The 13586-nt window shown below is 34.3% G+C and overlaps 3 protein-coding genes across 3 annotated transcripts in view; 2 read left to right on the top strand and 1 right to left on the bottom strand.

Annotated features, from left to right (window-relative positions):
* Window positions 1-119: 119 nt before the first annotated feature.
* Window positions 120-2809, top strand: LOC106103220 (probable 39S ribosomal protein L24, mitochondrial). Its single transcript, XM_013282913.1, has 6 exons — window positions 120-270; window positions 341-516; window positions 840-957; window positions 1171-1311; window positions 2239-2370; window positions 2644-2809. Exons 1-6 carry the CDS (start codon window positions 175-177, stop codon window positions 2740-2742), a joined length of 762 nt encoding a protein of 253 aa, XP_013138367.1. The 5' UTR covers window positions 120-174; the 3' UTR covers window positions 2743-2809.
* Window positions 2810-3951: 1142 nt separating this feature from the next.
* LOC106103272 (ATP synthase subunit gamma, mitochondrial) lies at window positions 3952-7731 on the top strand. The gene is made up of 7 exons (XM_013282989.1): window positions 3952-4051; window positions 4223-4396; window positions 4620-4698; window positions 5058-5115; window positions 5884-6041; window positions 6626-6790; window positions 7210-7731. Exons 2-7 carry the CDS (start codon window positions 4233-4235, stop codon window positions 7474-7476), a joined length of 891 nt encoding a protein of 296 aa, XP_013138443.1. The 5' UTR covers window positions 3952-4051; window positions 4223-4232; the 3' UTR covers window positions 7477-7731.
* Window positions 7732-10667: 2936 nt separating this feature from the next.
* Window positions 10668-13586, bottom strand: part of LOC106103202 — a 17851-nt gene continuing 14932 nt past the window's right edge. Inside the window, exons 17-20 of the mRNA XM_013282892.1 lie at window positions 13354-13438; window positions 12489-12616; window positions 11495-11679; window positions 10668-10818 (exon numbers count right to left, since the gene is read on the bottom strand). Of these exons, the coding sequence (XP_013138346.1) occupies window positions 10806-10818; window positions 11495-11679; window positions 12489-12616; window positions 13354-13438 (411 nt within the window). The 3' untranslated portion in view covers window positions 10668-10805. The remainder of the gene's footprint in view (window positions 10819-11494; window positions 11680-12488; window positions 12617-13353; window positions 13439-13586) is intronic.

The raw sequence follows: 13586 nt of genomic DNA, 5'->3' as shown, positions 1-13586 counted from the left end.
CGATAGTCACTTATACATGTTTACTTTAGACTTCTCCCTTTCTATTTTACAGCAAAAAAAAAAAAAGGAAATACGAATATGGCAATGCAAAAAACCAAGATAATTCCATAGTTTTGTAACTGACATTGACAATTGGAATTTTGACGCATGTAATTTAAAAATATTGTCTTCAAAATGAGAATATTTACTTTTTTGGGGAAGAAAATTGGTGATTTGACAATCAAATATTCGAATTTACCAGAATCATACATTAAAAGAAGTTATGAACAGGTAATTAGTTTTTGTCGTAAATAAGAAGTGTTACAAAACATAACCTATAATTATCTATTTTATTTTAAAGGTGTATTGGAGGAATCCAAAAGGCTATCCTCAATATCCCGCAGCCCAAATCGCTCGCAAAAAGTATCGTTTCACTACACATAGGCCTTGGACGGCGCAGTTTAGACGAGATAACGAGCCTAATAAGCTAAGGAAGAAGATTTTCTTGGAACCTGTCGGAGAATGGAGCTTTTTCAAGTAATTTCGTGCATCTGATACATTTAAGTCCCTTTCTCTTTACCACCCTTTTCTTATAAAGAGAGGTTGGGAAGGTGAAGTGGATTTGATGGTGGAGGAGATGCATAGATAGGGGAAATATCCTCTTTATGCGCATCTCCTCCTCCATTGTATAATGGTAGGCAACGCATCTACAATTGCGGATGTCTATGGGCAGCGCTCGCTTAGCCATTTTGGCGGATGCTAGTGGCCGCTTGCTCATTTGCCACCTTATGTTAAAATAAAACATACATTTTAAAATTTCATTTGTAATTTTGTGATGTAATTAATTTTATACTATTTAGGGGTGACCGTGTTGAAATTATGGTTGGAAGAGACAAAGGCAAGCAGGGCATCATAAGCCAAGTTGTACAAGAACGCAACTGGGTATTTGTTGAAGGGCTGAATACACATTTACGAATTGTAAGTCACTTATACTAATTTTGTAAAGAGGAAAGATTTATATTTTTGTATGTATTGCAATAACTCAAAAAATACTAGGCCTATTTAAATTATTTCACCATTAAAAAGCTATGTTATCAGTGAGTAATGTATGTTATGTTTTTTTACACTGGCAAAGTCATAAGCAGCAGCTTAATTTCATGTTTTTTTACAGTTTATTTTGTATGTTTTCAGGTTGGTAAGGATAAGAAATTCCCCGGAGTAACTATACAATCGGAAGCACCACTCCTAGTGACTACTGGTGTGAAGCTAGTTGATCCTGAAACATTGAAAGCCACTGACATAGAATGGCGATATACTGAGGAAGGGGATAAAGTAAGTATGGTTTAATTTAATAGAGAAGGTTAGGAGTAAAAGGTTAGCATGGTATGGGCATGTTATGAGGAGGGATGAATCGCATGTTACAAGGAGAACGTTAGTTATGAGTGTGGAAGGGTACATCGGTAGAGGTAGACCTAGAAAGAGATGGATGGATTGTGTAAAAGGCGACATGATCAAGGGAGTGATGACTGAGATGACGTATGATAGAGTTATGTGGAGGACAAAAACCTGTTGCGCCGACCCTACGGCAGTAGGATAAGGAGATGATGATGATGGTTCAATTTAATATTAGTTAATTGTTAGTTTTGTCTAGTTTTAATTGTTATGATATTATAATAGTCATTACCTTAGTAGCTGCCATCCATGTCTCGGTAAACTTAATTAGGTAAGTAAAAAAAACTTAATGAAAGTGAATATTCCAGTCAATTAGAGAATTTGAGGCAGAGAAAAAACTAAATTAAAATTGTATATGTAACAATCTATGGCCCACAAACTTTGTTAGTGCAGAACCATCCCCATATGAATTAAGAACCTACCTTTTAAGATCAACCTTCCAGGCAAAGTCCCGTCCAAATTGGTCCACCCGTTCCAGAGATGCTTATCCATATCAGCTACCCTTCGAAATCTGCCCATCCGTTTCGGAGATAAACCAGGACAAACGCCGCTTGTGGACAGACAGACAGACAGACAGACAAAAAATTTTTTAAATGCATTTTTTTTTATCTGCAACACAAATAATTCATCTTCCCGAAGTCTGGAATTTTTCTTTTGAAGTTACAAACAGACACATCGATTTTATTTTGTGTATAGATTCCTAATAAACATTAAAATCAATAATTTAAGATGTGCGATTTAATCTTATTTTATGTGTGAAAACTGTAATTCGTAATTTAGTAAGTTTTAATAGGTTAAAATAAACAGGTGCGAGTATCTCTGGCAAGTAGCAGAATAATTCCCATTCCGAAAGCTGCAGAGGAAACTATGGACTTTAAAAGCAAGGCATTGTACATTGAGAATACAGATAAGGATACAACAGCCGATGATGTCACAAAGGTATGCAATCATTTATATATTAATAAACAATCACAACTATAGTATACTAAAACATCATCAACTTGCCTAATCCCTACGGAGACAGTATGCTGCTCATCATCATCATCTCCCCTGCCTTATCCCTCCCGTAGGGTCAGCGGATTTTCGTCCTCCAAATAACTCTATCATCCGTCATCTGTCATCATAGTAATCTATACATACTGTCTTTTAAATTTGTTTAGAAAATCTTAGTAAAAGTGTTAAAACATTCCTTAATTTATATTTTATCTGCAGATCACATTTCAACCAAAACTGGCAACATTTGAAATGGACATTATGGAGTCTATGGATATCAAAGAAGATAGAGTACCAGCAAAATCTTATTGGTATTAAATAAGGAAAATCTCACCTATGTGTTTGTTATTTAAGTTTAGTTCAGAATAAATAGTTATACAGTGAAGAATGTTTCATTTTATATAACATAGTTATTTTGTCTATAGCTTTACCAGCAATTTAAAACACCGACCACCATACAAATAAACGCGGTATAAAGTTAAATTTAGGAATAACCTAAATATAATAACTAAATATAATTATTAGTACAAATTTTACTTATACTCACTTTATTCCTAAGTTTAACTTTATACCGTGTTTTTTGGTATGGCTGTTACGTCATTTTGCGGAAAAAATTAAAAATAATTTATTGCAAATAATTATGCAAGATGTAAAGAACGAAATCAATACTCATATCAGGGTTTATATTTTCCTGATCACACTATATGTAAAAGACTATAAAGTTTTTAAATTGCAAATCGTAGAAATTTCAAAACAAGTAAAATAAAAGTTTTCGTAATAGTAAAATTTTATTTTTAATAATTTAAAAATATACAGCAATGTTATAGTTTTAGTATAAATAGTAAACAGACTTATATTAATCTTTCCACTCATCATTTTCTTCACTATTGTCCAGTTCCAACATTTTCTCCAACATTGAATCACCGCCTTCGTTAATACGATTGAAGAGAGAAGTCAATAATTTCTTGTTTATATGATCTGTTTGACTTAATTCCCTTGATGGCTGTTCAGCACTACCTTGAGTATCAGTTTGTGTATTTTTCTCCGGTGCAGGCATTTTCGTCCTTGTGCGTGTTTACTGTTTATCAAATTAAGAATGAATCACAAGCAAGTGAAAATTAGAAATAAATGTTATCAAAACGTCAGGTATTTGACATCAAACGTCAAAAAGAACGTCAAATGTCATGTTTGACAATTGACGTTCTAATATTTTTAATTGCAGGTAATGATTAATCTTAATGCCAGAACGAAAAACATTTTTCGGAGATACCTTAGTACTAGTTTAAATGTTACTCGTCTAGAAATTGACTTTATACTCGTAATAGAACAACATAAATATGTGCGAGCCTTGGATTATTTAGGCAAAATATTGTATTACATTTTTTTTATATCCAATCTTATACGTTGTGATATAATTATAGCTTATTCTATTCCTATTTTGTTTAAACAATAATTTTAAGAGATAATTAAAAAATAAAAAAAACATTTTAAAGTCTTGCAGAAAATCCGGTTATCACAATATTTTTTATGCTGGTATCCCAGACAAAGAACGACGACGTCTTCTTGTCTTTCCCAGCGACATTTTTGTCGGCTGGTGTTACTGTATTTGGCCAAAAAGAGTTAAAAAGTATGTATTCCACTAAGAAACCGTTTAATTTTCTATCTAGAAAACATTCTTAAGTTAATAGTGAGATGTGTTATGGTATTCGGTGATAACAAGTTTGCAACCTTCACTGACAGTCTTACATAACTTCGGCATAACCTGGTGTCTGATATTAATTAATTTGTTGTTGTACAGGACCGTAAAAATGTTGGGCCGTATAGCGCCTGGTGTTTGCGCCCAGGTGACCATGGTGGTCAACAACCAGCAGACGCGTAACATGGCCACTTTGAAAGCCATTTCCATTCGCTTGAAGTCAGTTAAGAACATCCAAAAGATTACCCAGTCTATGAAGATGGTGTCAGCTGCAAAGTAAGTAGAATTAAGAGAAACGTTTACCAAAAAATAACCTTTCCAAGTGAGTGAAAATAGTTACAGTGAAATGTATATTTACAGAAGAAAACCTACATAAAGAGACTTTTTTCACACACTAATTTTACCCCATTTTTTAAATCTGCACTGTCGAAATTGATTTTATTCCAGAGATATTATAAAAGTATTCCCGTTAAAGTAAATTAACTCATAATAATTTCAGATACACTCGTGCTGAACGTGACCTGAAAGCGGCGCGTCCTTACGGAGAAGGTGCTGTGCTCTTCTATGAAAGGGCTGAGGTTAGTAACATTAAGTTGGTGTAAAGATATACAACAAAATGTTAAATAATTATATAAGAAATCAACTGTCATCAGCAACTCCATTCTTGCGGAAATAAAAGCTATAGTAAATGTGTTCTTCCAGACTATCCTAAATTTGTCACATTTTAGTAAGAACCTAGTTGTTCTGGAGATATTAAGTAACAATCATCCATCCATCTTAAACTTCTCATATTAGTAATATAGTATATATTTTCATAATTGTCTGCATACACCTATGAAATATAATATTTACTATCTCAAAAAAAGGTATAACAGTACAGAATATTTGGTTTTTAGTCATTTAAACTGAGATTAATCAAATGTTTATTTACATCCAGGTAGCGCCACCTGAAGATGAGCCCAAACAACTTTACATTGCCATGACCTCCGACAGGGGTAAGTTTTTTAATACTACCTACCAACTTCAAATAAAGTTTACTACAGTTAGGGCCTGTCCCATCAAATTGTAAATTGTCTGAACAATCCAACATGTAAAATATATGATAGAAATATCGGATTTTGTTACCCGATTCTGACAGTAACATCATTTTTATGCTATCTGAGCCTCTATCAGCCAGTGGTGGGACAGGCAACATTTTTATATATATGAATGGCATACATAAACTAATGTAAGCGACAATTTTTTGACTTATAATGTTTATTGTAATTAACTTGAAAAACTTCTGTGTAAATTTGAACATAGTAGAAAGATTTTTTTTTGTCTTTTAGTTGTCTATCATCTGTTTAGTTTGATTTGTTATGTTTTAAGTTTCATTTTTAAACATAAAATGATTGACACCAAAGATTTTATCTTAAATTATAAACTAGCTTTTTCCCTAAACAGTTTGCAAATAAGAACATTCTCAACAAACTGTTAGAAAATGGATATAGACATTGCCAAATTTCTTTGGGATCTTTTAAGCCATTTTGGTTACAAACATCCATCCAAATCTTACATCATACATATAAATGCAGAAGTTAGGATGGATTTTTGTTTAAGTTTGTATCCTAAACAGCTGAACGGATTCCAATGTAATTTGGAATAGATGTACATAGTCTGGAGGAACACATAGCTACTCACTTTTAATTTTCAAATTCACGCGGACGGGTTCGCGGACTAAAGCTAGTTTGCATTTGTAAGATTTTTTTTCTTTAAATGTATAGGTCTGTGTGGAGCGGTGCACACCGGAGTATCCAAGGTGATTCGTAACCGACTGAGCGAGCCCGGTGCGGAGAACATAAAGGTTATCTGTGTCGGAGACAAGTCTCGTGGTATTCTGCAGCGGCTGTACGGGAAACACATCATTAGTGTGGCTAATGAGGTAATAACTGGAGGTTCGGAACCAAAGAGATTCAAAATAGTTCAAATCAAGTAGTTCAAATTTCATCAAGATATCAGCAGTTTAGACTAAATAACAAACCAAACATTTATGCTAACCAATTAATTAGTAAGATATTGAAATACTAGCTTCAGCCGGCATTTCATCCCCTGTGAAAATTATTTATTTATTTTATTTATTAGGATAGCGCGTACCATCTTTCGACTAAATCTTCACTCAGTCGTGGTCAAGCGCTAGCTTAAAAACTTAAAAAAAAAGAACAAATGGGAGTAGCCTATGTGTTCTTCCGGACTACATATATGCAGTTTCGGCTGCAAACTAACAAACCATCTATCCCTTTATACTTTCGCATTAATCATACTTCATACTAATATTTTAAATGCGAAAGTTTAAATGGATGGATGGATGTTTGTTAGAGTTTGTAGCCTAAACGACTGAACGGATTTTGATGAAATTTGGTATAGATGTAGAGGATAGTCTGAAAGAACACATAGGCTACTTAATTTTTTTTATTTAACGCGGACAGAGTCAAGGGCAAAAGCTAGGTTATTATTTGATGTCCCCAGATCGGTCGTCTCCCCCCCACGTTCCTGGACGCGGCGCGGCTGGCGGACGCCGTGCTCTCCTCGGGGTACGACTTCGGCTCCGGCAAGATCATCTTCAACAAGTTCAAGTCCGTGGTGTCCTACGCTCAGGCGGACCTGCCGCTCTTCAGCAGGAAAGCTGTCGAAGTAACTTATCTATGTACTAATACTAGCTGTTCGCGTGCGGCTTCATCCGCATCAAATTATGAAAATTTTATTTTATTGTTTACATTTGTCAAATTATCAATTGCAAATGTCAAAATGACATGACATGACAAACCTTGGCAATCTCGCTTCCTTGATGTTGGCAGCAACTTATGGTCTCTTTCCCACATTAGGGTTTTTATCTAAAACATTTACCCCCTAAGTTTAATGATGTTAAAATATATAGCCTAAAGCGTAACGTAAGTGTTGGGCTTTTTATTAAAAAAATAATGATTCAAAAATATGCTGTAATTGCTGACATCTTAGGCAACAAAGAAGTGTGTGTTTACGCTTTATTATAATAGTATAGATAACATAAGTTATATTTTTATTTCTCACATAATAATGAAATAATATTTCAGGCGGCTCCGAAGCTGGCGGTTTATGATTCTTTAGACAGCGACGTGGTACAATCTTATATGGAGTTCTCTTTGGCCTCCATGTTGTTCTACGCGCTGAAGGAAGGCGCGTGTTCTGAACAATCGTCCCGTATGACGGCCATGGACAACGCATCCAAGAACGCGGGAGAAATGATTGAAAAACTCACTTTGACATTCAATAGAACTCGCCAAGCTGTAATTACCAGAGAACTTATCGAAATTATCTCTGGTGCTGCTGCTTTGGATTAAAAAAACAATTAAAAATCACCAATTAACGTTTTTCGTAATGACAGCGGTTTGAGCGGGAACGCCATCTTAGAAATTCAGCCAATAGACAATCATGTTTTTTAATTTTTTTTTAAATACAGATGCCGATGTTCTCATTGTTAGAATGTGTTAATGGAAACACGCAATATACTTACTGGCTTTAACATCTTTCATTAATGTATTTCGACAATGAAACTGTTATGTAAGGATACAGTGGTGAATAAAGTATTGTATAGATGTTGTTGTTTTATTTACACTACAGACATCCAAAGATCTAAACAAGGTATAACGCCCGGCAAACTTCTTAAACAAAAAGCGGCGTAGTGGGGGAAGTTTCGCGCACGTACACTTTTAGACAAAATAATTGACCTATTTTGAGTATTAGTAATAATTAGGAATGAAAAAATTCAATTTAAAATTTTAAGAACATGACAGACATGCACAAACAGCTTGTGCAATCTCTTTAGATGATTCTTGTTTCATGAAACAATATACATCATATATTATTTTCCTGGCTTGTCTTTTTATAACAATGTTACTTTTTCGTGGCATACTCAACACAAAAAGTTAAAACAATAACAATCAAATAAAACTTAACAATAATAAACAAATGACACTCAATAATAACAACAATAGAAAACAATTATTACCGAAAATAAGTAACAGCAAAATTGGGCCAACAAAATTGGAGATAAGTGTATTCGGGACTAAACGGAACATGGGGAAAGAAGCGGGACGCAAAGGCCAAATGATTAACCAATAGCAAGAGAGCGCGCGCGCATTCCCCCTTGCCCCGCCAAAAAGACCCCAAAATCGACTTCTGCGCAACTAAATGTATTGTTCAAGATGTTTGCCGGCCGTTATAGAGAAGCGGGGAGCTAGTAATTTATTTTTCCAACAGTAATTATTAAATGAAAAGTAGTTTTTGTGTTTTTTTTTATTTTTGAGAGTAAATGGCGAGTGCACTAGCGAATTAAATTATACCACTTGTGTTGTGTATGTACATGTACCATGCCTGGAAACGTCTAGGTGACGTCAATAAACCAGTCTGCACTAAGCAAGCGTCGTTTCTGTTACTCCCATACCTATCAACTTGCTAAAAAGGAACTCTCGTTCTCTAGAACGAAAGGAAGAAATTACCTTTCGTCCGCGACTTCGTTAGCGTGGAAAAAAAAACCAAAAGTAGCCCATGTTTACTCCCAGACTATCCACTATATATATGCCGAAGTTCATCGAAATCCTTTAAGCAATTTAGACTACACTGACAAATATCCAACCATCCATCCATCTAAACTTTCGCATTTATAGTAAAAGGATCCATCAATCCATCCATACTTTCGGTCTTTCTCTTTGTAGCCATCCACATTCATTCTTAACACTTTCAGGTTTATGTCCCCATCGTTTCGTCCCATATGTCCATACCACGCTAACCTTTCGCTTTTCAATTTCTCCACCACTGGCGCTACTTTCAAACTTCCTCTAATGTACACATTCTTAACTTTATCCATTCTTGTCACACACATCTTAACATACGCATCTCATCCACATGCAATCTCCTTTCATCCGCAACTTTAGAGGACATTCTTATGTATTTTAAGGAATTTGATTAAAAAAAAATTAGAATACTAAATGTAAACTTTTATTTAAATTCCATAGCAGTCTTAACGGTAAAATTATTCTAAAACACCACGGACTCCCGTGAGTACTGATTACAAAACAAATTTGATCAAAAAACATTATTTTCAAAACAAACACCACTCAAAACATTTATCAACTAATAATTTTTAAAATACTTTTTCATGAGAAATTTTGTTTATAGCAACACCTGATATTTCTAGTCACTCAGAGGTAGTAAACCTTTTTTAAATATATATAAAACTTTTTCATAATTATTGTCATTTTTATGGTTGTTGCCAATGGCCATGAAATCTAAAGCCGATAAGGTCGACTTCCACTAATTAACATGCTTAATTACATTAAATATATAAATCTAGTCAAATTTAAAATAAAATTAAATAATTCATAATCTATAATTAACAATTACACACGTTCTGTAAAATCAATTTAGGCGTTTATCTTACGATTATAAAAAATAGATTTTAATATTCGTTGGTATCTTAAATTCAAAGAGCCAATTGTTTCTGACCACAGACACACAAGGATATTTGACAAGTCAAACTAAATAATGACTAATTCCATAAAATGTCACAAGGTACTTGAATTAAAGCTTTTTTGGACATGTTTTTTAGATTTTATTATAGATTTTACACATTTTCTAACAGAACTAATTCCGCGCTTCATCGGGACAAATATCCTCGTTTGTCTATATTGTCATATTTTTAAAGATACAATAGTGTCAATACAAGTATTATCAAAACTTACAATTCTATGACGTATTGTATAATAGTATTCAAACTTAACAGCGGTTCGGAATTGTGTAGTTTCATATCGGCGGGTAAAAGGTTCAACCACTGATTTCTTTAAATGGATAGGCTAGATTTAGTGTCTATATGATTTTCGTTAATTCAGAGCTAACAGTAGCGATTGGTATATTTTAAATACAATATAGACATATATTTAACTTTCAATAAACAAGCGTGTTTATGCAAGTCGAGGGCTATCACGAAAATTTGCGTGACAGTAACGTATTCGTACCGTCATGAATGACTTGAATGAGATTGTAATTTACGTCCAGTAATGACACTGTACAAATATAAACAAAACTTCGACGTTACGAAAACATTCTGACATTTGAGATAACTGTCATTTCATAGTAAAGAATTAAAGGTCAGTGGATTCCTTTAAACATGTGCTAACTACGAGCCTACATTAACATTGAATTTTGTTATACTTTTTCATTTAATTCGTATTTAAAATTTTAATGTTTTCTCTAAATATCATATGAGTATAAAAACGCCTCATTACCTTTTTTAAATCTAAGCATACCAAATTATAGTTTACTAGCTCTTGCTTGCGACTTCGTCCGAATAAAAAAAAACATGTTAGTGATAACATAGCTTTTTAATGAGGAAAGAATTTTTAAAAAAGGCTCGTTAGTTTTTGAGTTATACAAAAATGCACATTTTCCTCTTTACTAGATATTAAATTGAACAATTTGGTATACTTAGTTTAAAACAAACAATTCAAGCATATTTAGGGCTTAATTTATTTTAAAATTCGATATTAATGTTTTGACATATTTTCTAATATCAAAATAATATGTTTGAGTGTTTAAATAATTTATCAAAGTATTGTTGATTAGGTGCAGTACCGAGATATTTACATGCCGCCAGCGACCAGAGAATAAACACTTATGTTTTGTACCTGAAATGGAAATAAACAATAAATTATTATTGTAGAGTCTTTTTCCACAAGCGTGGGTTTAACATTGACAGTTTTAAAACAAATGTTATATGAGAAAGTAGTTTTCTGTTTGATTCATGGGGTCCGTGTGTATCATGAGCAGTGTGGGCGCAGTTAGGAGTTTCTTTGGGGTATTTGTTCACAGAAAAACAGTAGGTCGTAGGTGTATTAGGGGGTCGATGTGTTGTTGTGTTGTGTGTCGCAGGCGAAGTCGCGGACGAAAGCGAAAGCATGCCCATGGCCCCGACCTAGTGCGTTGGAGGAACAGTGGGGGTTTATTGGGTATGCCCCATTACGGGGAGAATTCCACATAACTACCACGCTCCCCCGCTCTTTAAAAAAAGGGTGTGGCTGTGTTGTGTTAGTGGGTCGGTGTATTGCGTTATTGGGTTGTAGTGTTGTGTTAGTGGGTTGGTGTATTTTGTTATTGGGTTGTAGCGTTGTGTTAATGAATTGGTGTATTGTGTTAGTGGGTTGGTGTATTGTGCTATTGGGTTGTAGTATTGGGTCGGTGTATTGTGTTATTGGGTTGGTGTATAGTGTTTTTGGGTTGGTGTGTTGTGTTAGTCGGTCGGTATGATGTTATTGTGATGCAGTGTTGTGTTAGTGTGTGTAGTGCAGTGCAGTGCAGTGCGACCTGTTGTCTGCGGGCGGGGTGCGCCAGACGGCGGAGGAGGTGCGCTTGAGGCGCGCGCGCTCGATGTTGGGGAAGATCTGGCGCAGGTCGGGGCAGTGCGGCCGCACGGAGAACAGACGCGCCACCTCGGCCGCGCCGCCGCACTCCTCCAGCCGCGCCTGCACGCTCAGCTGCCGGCGACGCTCCTGCACACACATATTTATATACTAAGCGTCATCCGCATCGAATAAAAGAAACAGCCTATGTATTCCAGACTATCCTATACGTCTATACCAAATTTCATTGAATTTCGTTCAACAGTTTAGGCTACAAACTCTAACAAACATCCATCCATCTATCCAAACTGTATGCTTTATTGCCACACAAAAAATACATACTTGATTTATTATTCTAAACTTAAAAATCTAAATATTTGCCATAAATGTGCAAGAAAATGACAACAACCTGAAGACAATAGCAAAATTGTTATTATAACGGTAAACTTACTAACATTATAAATGCAAAAGTTTAGATGGATGGATGCTTGTTAGAGTTTGTAGCATAAACGGATGGACGGAACTCGATGAAATTTATCATAGACTTAGAGGATAGTCAGGAAGAACACATAGGCTACTCGATTTTGTTTTTTTTTTAAATCAACGCGGACAAAAGCTAGTTATCAAATAATACCAAATAAATTTAATTAAGTATTTGAATTTTTACATTTACATAAAATTTTACAAACTGTAAACGACAAAATTTCTATATCAAGAAGATAAAGCCTTACGGGAACTATTTCTTACATAAGTATTTAAGTTGTTTGAACCTAGATAAGTTAAAGTCCAAGGGAAACACAAAATATTTTAAGTTATAGAAGTTTTAAGTTATCAAGGGTCTATGTTGTAGAGGTTTTGGGCTCGACGTGAAGGGAACATATTATTTTTTGAAGTTATAGAGGTTTTTAAGTTATCGAGGTTCTACTGTATTACTTATTGGTTAATCATTTTTAATTTACCAAAGAAGTGGCCCAATGCGGTGGCGGCCTCTTATCGTCTTCCTCCTCATCTTCATCAGAGTTGAGGAACTGGAAGCCGTCAGCCATGTACACCGGCTCAATGGCGCAAGAGTACTTCACTGGAGTCACTGCAATAAATTATTAATAGTTTTACGACGTTCGTAATAATAAAATATAGCCTATGTTACTCATAGATAAATTACCTTTCTAATGGTGAAAGAATTTTTAAAATCGGCCCAGTAGTTTTTGAGTTATTTCAATACATACAAAAATATAAATCTTTCCTCTTTATAATAATAGTATAGACTAACTGTTGTCCACGAAGTAAAAAAAATATATAGTTATTAAGCGATAACGTAGCTTTTTATTGGTAAAAGAATTTATAAAAATCAACCCAGTAGTTTTTACGTGAATCAAATACATACAAAAATACAAGAAAAGCTGCTATTTTTTTTTTTAAATAGAAGCTTTTCGGACCTTCATTCGCGTAAAATTAAAGAAATAATAATAATCTATGTTACTTAGTGAAAAAGTAGGTTTTCAATTGCGAAAGATTTTTTATAAACGGCCCAGTAGTTTTTGAGTTACTTCAATACATACAAAAATACAAATCTTTCCTCTTTATAACATTAGTATAAAAATCCACATCGAAATGTTTCGCGTTTGAGTCTTAACATTAGAACTATCAGAGGTTTTTTATCGATTTGTCTGTGTTTGTGTTCACTAATCTCAGAAACGGCTTATCCGATTTGGTTGCAATTTTCACTATAATGCAATGTTAGGTTAAAAACTTAAGAAAAAAAAGTTTCAAAGATTCCCCCAATATAAGTTATTCAGATTTGTTAAAAATACAAAATATGCATACTTCGGTTATTATATTTCAACTTCTGTTTGTCATTGTACTCTTTCTGTCTCTGCAGAACTTCTTTGAACATCTGAGCTTCTTCTTTCTTCATTCTATAACAAAATTATATATTAAATATCACATATAAATGCGTTTTAGAGGCCATAATTAGTACAAGAAATTTTCAACAGTTGTAGAGCCCGCTTTAACATCTTCACACTGTAGGTCCAGCTCGCCCCCAGTAATACCACGAC

Source organism: Papilio polytes, unplaced genomic scaffold, assembly GCF_000836215.1.
Source record: "Papilio polytes unplaced genomic scaffold, Ppol_1.0 DF823835.1, whole genome shotgun sequence".
NCBI classification, from domain to species: Eukaryota; Metazoa; Arthropoda; class Insecta; order Lepidoptera; family Papilionidae; genus Papilio; species Papilio polytes.
Note: the sequence above shows the minus strand (reverse complement) of the source record. Positions and strands in the feature narration are given on the sequence as shown.